At 47.3% G+C, this 5,532-nt stretch overlaps 1 protein-coding gene across 1 annotated transcript; it reads left to right on the top strand.

Moving 5' to 3' along the window:
* The first annotated feature begins 745 nt into the window (after positions 1-745).
* LOC123063130 (CBS domain-containing protein CBSCBSPB1) lies at positions 746-4,841 on the top strand. Its single transcript, XM_044486873.1, has 14 exons — positions 746-1,081; positions 1,513-1,681; positions 1,777-1,909; positions 1,997-2,167; positions 2,290-2,368; positions 2,468-2,581; positions 2,670-2,736; positions 2,864-2,969; positions 3,061-3,119; positions 3,514-3,623; positions 3,698-3,831; positions 3,960-4,045; positions 4,140-4,229; positions 4,320-4,841. The coding sequence occupies exons 1-14, from the start codon at positions 924-926 to the stop codon at positions 4,494-4,496; spliced, it is 1,653 nt and encodes a 550-aa protein (XP_044342808.1). The 5' UTR covers positions 746-923; the 3' UTR covers positions 4,497-4,841.
* Positions 4,842-5,532: the final 691 nt, after the last annotated feature.

Below are 5,532 nucleotides of genomic sequence, written 5' to 3'. Positions count from 1 at the left end.
AGAAGGTATAAGGAGGAAAACTCTCTGTGGCTATGTGTATACTTTGCTAACCCTAGGATGGAGGAAGGGGACGAGTATATATAGCCCTGAGCAACTCCTCATTGTTAGTCCTCCATCCATGAGAGTTAGTCCTCCATCCATGACAGTGTCATGCAAATAGGAAACAACAACGAAAATGCAGCCAATTCATTAAACTCATATCAAGATGGCTCAAATGAAAAAGGTTCACCTTAGAAAGGTTCCAAAAGAACTTGTCATGTACCGCGGTGTATGTCGTGTCTCGGGAAACATGCCTAATGATGGTATAGCCTTGTGTTTCCTTCAAAACGAGCAAACGCAACAACTATTTTGTTCAGAGAAGGAGCCTCCCACCGTTTAAAAGCACTTCCTCGTCGCCATGATTTTGTAACCATCCGAAACATTTTGTCGAGAGAAGGAGCCTCCCACCGCTCTCCTTGGACCCCTTTATACCAGTTTCAATGGTTTCACCAGCTCTTTTAACCCACTCATTAAAAAACCCTGCTCTTTCAACTTATTTGACCCAATAAAGAGAGTCGGAAAATGTTTTTTTCAGAATGATCTCGAGGAAAGAAGAAAGTAGGTTGGGTCAACCCAAGGAAATGGGAAGCACGCGGCAGTGTACGCTGCGTCGGGTGCACGCAGCAGCGTGCCCGTGCAAAACGAACCTTTCGCGTCAGAGAAAATGGGAGCAGCCTCCAACCAAAATAATCCGGCTTTTCCTTCCGCCGGGCTAAAAAAAGCAAGATTCCAATTGGTCGAACGAGTTTAGCCGCAGCCTCGGCCTGGGCCTCCCTTCCGCCTCCGGTCTCCTCCCACCTATCCGGATCGCCGCGGCCTCCTCCCCGGATCAGCGCCGCCGCCGTCGGTCGGAGAGCCTCCCCCTTTCCCGCGGCGGCTCGAGGATGGACGGCGCCGGGGGCGGGGGAGGAGGGCCGCACCCCTCCCGGAGGAGCATCTCCTCGGCCGCCGGCCCCAGGAGGAGGGGCCCGTCCATGGAGAACGGCCACGACGCCGCCGCCGCCGCCAGGAGGTCCTCCGCCACCATCTCCCGCACCACCTCGTACGTGAGATTATCCCCCGCCCGCTTATTTGTTCGTCGCTACAAGTCATTTCCACGCTGGTAGCGTCTCTGTTGGGTCGTGCGATGCCGTGCAGACACGGGGTAGCTTACGGGGCTCTTACGGAATAGCTTTCTGGTCGAGCGCTAGTTTGCTCCTTAGGCTAAGGGCTAGATTTGATTTGAAGCAATCGCTGCGGCGCAAGACCATTTTACTTTTAGTCAGAACGGAGACATGATTGGTACCACAGCCCACAGGCATTATGATTAACCTGTAAATCTCATTTATCTATCTATTATGATGATCTGCGCATGCACATGCTTGTATAATTTGGATTCTGTAAGACGGCGGCACCAGATGTTTCTTGATGCAAAGTCAATACAGCCGAAATCGCATGAGACGTGGTTGTAACTGAAATTGTTGCCTCCCTCAGGACGGTGACTGGGGAGAGAACCGTTAAGAGACTGAGACTGTCCAAGGCACTGACGATACCGGACCACACGACTGTGTATGAGGCTTGTCGGAGGATGGCCGCACGTAGAGTTGATGCCGTGTTGCTGACGGACTCCAACGCGTTGCTTTGCGGGATCCTTACTGACAAGGTGAGGTAGACCTTTCTTCTCTTCATCTGCTACAGATGCTGGCTGGTCGACTCTTCATTGCTAACTATGTGATGTGCTTTGTTGGCTGGTGCCAGGACATAACCACAAGGGTTATTGCTCGTGAATTGAAGCTAGAAGACACACCAGTTTCCAAGGTCATGACTAGAAACCCTCTCTTTGTTCTCGGGGACACTCTCGCGGTCGAGGCATTGCAGAAAATGGTGCAAGGTTTGTGAATGTTCCTCCCGATATTTGGGCTACCTTCTTACTGCTTATCTTAATAATGTTGGCTGAAAAAGTGTCACATGATTCCAGGTAAGTTCAGACATTTACCTGTTGTGGACAATGGGGAAGTCATTGCGCTACTGGACATAGCCAAGTGCCTATATGATGCTATTGCACGAATGGAAAGGGCAGCTGAGAAAGGAAGAGCAATTGCTGCTGCTGTTGAGGGTGTTGAGAAGCATTGGGGAACATCTGTATCTGGTCTGTAGTCTCTTATGTTTGACTTGTATCAGCCTCTTGTATGATAGACCACTAAATGTTACTGTCTGAAGATTTGGATTCAGCAATTTGGCCTTTTAATGCTTTCTCCATTTACTTTGCAGGTCCCAACACTTTTGTTGAAACTCTTCGTGAACGGATGTTTAGGCCATCACTGTCGACAATTATATCTGAGAATTCAAAGTAGGTAATATCCTGTCATTTTCTAATAAATGTCTTTCTCTATTATTTCCAGAATAAATGCTGTTACAGAATACTTATTAGCTGATCTCAATTTCTTAGAGTGGCTACTGTTGCACCAACTGACACTGTGTTGACTGCATCAAAAAAGATGCTTGAACTAAAAGTAAGTTCAGCAGTTGTTGCGATTGAAAACAAGCCTGGCGGGATTCTGACGTGAGCACCTTTCCTGAGTACAATAAAATTACTTGTAATTTCTATAGCAGCATTGAACTGAAAGCTACTTTATTTTTACACCGATCAGCTCGAGAGATATATTGATGCGTGTTATAGCCCAAAATCTTCCACCTGAGTCTACTACAGTCGGGAAGGTAAGCAAAGCCAAAATAGATTATCTTCACATTCTTATGTATTCACACTACATTCCTCTGTATTTTCTCTTCAACAGTCATTAGGCCCTAACTGTCATGCCATCATGCCTGGAACTCTTTTCGACAGGTTATGACCCAGAGTCCAGAATGTGCCACGATTGACACCCCGATCCTTGAAGCCCTACACACAATGCATGATGGAAAGTTTCTGCATTTGCCTGTTCTAGACAGGGGTATGTAGACAAATGAGCAATGGAGTTTGATCTAATTCAACATTTTTTGCGAAGTCTGTTAAATTATGAATAATGTGTTGTCATTATCCAGATGGGAGTGTTGTAACCGTTGTTGATGTCCTTCACATAACTCATGCTGCAATTGCAACGGTGAGTATCAATTTCCTTCTGCTTGAGCTTCTGTATGCGCACTCTGGCTTGCTCCTTTGTGTGTACTTTCAGGTTTTAAACTGGAAAATGTATATTAGTAATATGTTAATGCCCAAGTCACCCGGTGTTTAATCATTAGTGGATGCTGTAATCTGTATCTTGTTATAAGTTGCATGAGGGAAGTTACTAAAGCAACTTTATAGAGAAGTGCCAAATATACAAGTTGTATGGACCATTAGATAGTGTATCTGCTATCTGGTCTGCAAAAAAATTGTTGCAGCTTAGCTTACTGTCAGTGTCGTGTATTCTTCGCTTTCATTACTGTGTGTATAAGTTTAGAGATATCATGCCGGTATTTTAAATCTGTCATGCCTGTTTGTGTTGTTGTATTCAGGTCGGAAACAGCGGAGCAACAGGCTCTGAGGCGACTTCTTCCATGATGCAGAGGTTCTGGGATTCAGCAATGTCAAGTGGGCCTCTTGATGATGATGATGATTCCAGAAGGTTAGCATCTCTTCTACCTATCATTTTGATGACATGGTTTTTTTCTGTGACTAAATAGCCATGGCACCTCTCAGCGAAGGATCAACTAAAGTGGCATCCGAGGCAGCAGATATAGGAAGATCAGCCTTCTTTCCGCCTTCAGGCTTATCAAACACTTTTGGGTTCAAGATTCAGGACAAACAAGGCAGGATGCACAGATTTAACTGTGGTATGCACTCTCATTGTGGTGTCACCCTAACTGGGATTATATCATCGTTCTTTCTTTTTCCATTTCATGCCCAGTAATTTATTTACACTATAGTTTCTGAGTTTCATGTGTGACGTTTCGAATTTCAGAAACGAGTAGCCTGGCTGAATTGATAACTTCCATTCTGCAAAGACTTGGCGACGACATTGATAAATTGAACCTACCTCAAATTCTGGTACTGGTCAAGCTCCATTCTCAACACGTGCCCATATATCTATGTCAGCATGTTAGTTCTCTAAGGTTTCTTCTTTTCCTGGTACCATTTTCAGTACGAAGATGATGATCACGATAAAGTCATACTCTCATCAGACACCGACCTTATAGCGGCTGTGGACCATGCAAGACAAATCGGTTGGAAGGTAATGTTTCTCGTGTTGTTCGTTGGTAAAGCTGATCTTTCTCCCTACCAAAAGAAGGGAGCTCACTTGCTTTACCTGTTCCTCTGGCAGAGCTTGAGGCTGCACTTGGATTACGCCGGTGTTGGCCGCCGGAAGCGAGGAGCCGTCTCATCGGATTTCGAGTACGCTGGAAGGGACGCATGGGCTTCCGCGTACGGCACCGTCGCGGCCGGCGCGGCCCTGGTGGCCGGCCTCGGCGTGATGGCCTACCTGAAAAGAGGAGGCTAAGGCACGACGAAACACGGTTTGGTCTTGATGATACATACAGGATGTTACCACATTGATTGAAATGAACAGAATTGGACCTAGAAAAAGGAAAAATTACGAGTGGGTGTGATTGATTCTTGTGAGGAAAAATGGGAACCTGTAATAATGTCATGGCAGCGGATGGACTGTGTGGATCAAATCTTGGTTGTTCAGTCAGTCCCGAGTCTCCACGGGGTGCCACGGTTGTACACCCTGAAACACTACCACATCATCACCATTGTGTACAATGAAAGCATAATTGGCCATTTGTTTGGAACCACACGCCGTAAGTGCAGTGGGATAGCGATGAATTTGCTGCAGTTGCTACTTCCCTGTGTGCTTGTCTGACCCTGTCATCCTCTGTACTCATCTGCCTTCCACTGAAGTAGGCATGGCATGCATGGAGCCGTTGGTCATTTGCTTGTCCAAATCAGTACGTTAGCACAAATCACTGCAGAGACGTGCTTCGTAGAGATCATGTTCCGTGGATTACTGTAGCAGCGCACTGTTCCTGTGCTGGGCACTGTTCGCATTGATCTTACCGTTGATTCTTGATCGGACAGTAGAAAATAAGGGGCATGTTAAGCTACTGTTCATAGGTGGCATGCCCAAAGCATGTCAACGGATCTTAATCCGTTGATACCATCCTCATTCATCACACGGATTAAATTGTCACTAGACGCCAATGCAGCACAGATTCAGAAAGGTGGCCACCAACAATTCATTCGGGCGCACATGTGTGCCCAGCCCACGCGACGCGCGACCACCCTACCTGGTCGTGGTCGGGCAGCCAGTGCATGGTCCGCTGACACCCGCACCAATGTCAACAACCTCCCGGCAGCAGCACGGAGCACGGCCAGGAGGCCGGCGCCCGGCACGGGCCAAACATGAATCCTGCGCCAGCGCGTCCCGCTCCACGCCGTCGACACAGCTTCGCTCAGCAATGGCTCGCTGGTCTGACCTCAGAATTCACTTGACATTTGATGCTCTGGCAATGGCAGGCGCAGTCACTGTACAC

This window comes from Triticum aestivum, chromosome 3A (assembly GCF_018294505.1).
Source record: "Triticum aestivum cultivar Chinese Spring chromosome 3A, IWGSC CS RefSeq v2.1, whole genome shotgun sequence".
NCBI classification, from domain to species: Eukaryota; Viridiplantae; Streptophyta; class Magnoliopsida; order Poales; family Poaceae; genus Triticum; species Triticum aestivum.
Note: the sequence above shows the minus strand (reverse complement) of the source record. Positions and strands in the feature narration are given on the sequence as shown.

Bases quoted from the DNA above. Each gene is read 5' to 3' on its own strand.
- LOC123063130 (XM_044486873.1), top strand. From the start codon at position 924: ATGGACGGCGCCGGGGGCGGGGGAGGAGGGCCGCACCCCTCCCGGAGG. The intron at 1,082-1,512 runs GTACGTGAGATT...TGCCTCCCTCAG, and splicing joins ACCATCTCCCGCACCACCTC to GACGGTGACTGGGGAGAGAA. The intron at 2,369-2,467 runs GTAGGTAATATC...TCAATTTCTTAG, and splicing joins ATTATATCTGAGAATTCAAA to AGTGGCTACTGTTGCACCAA.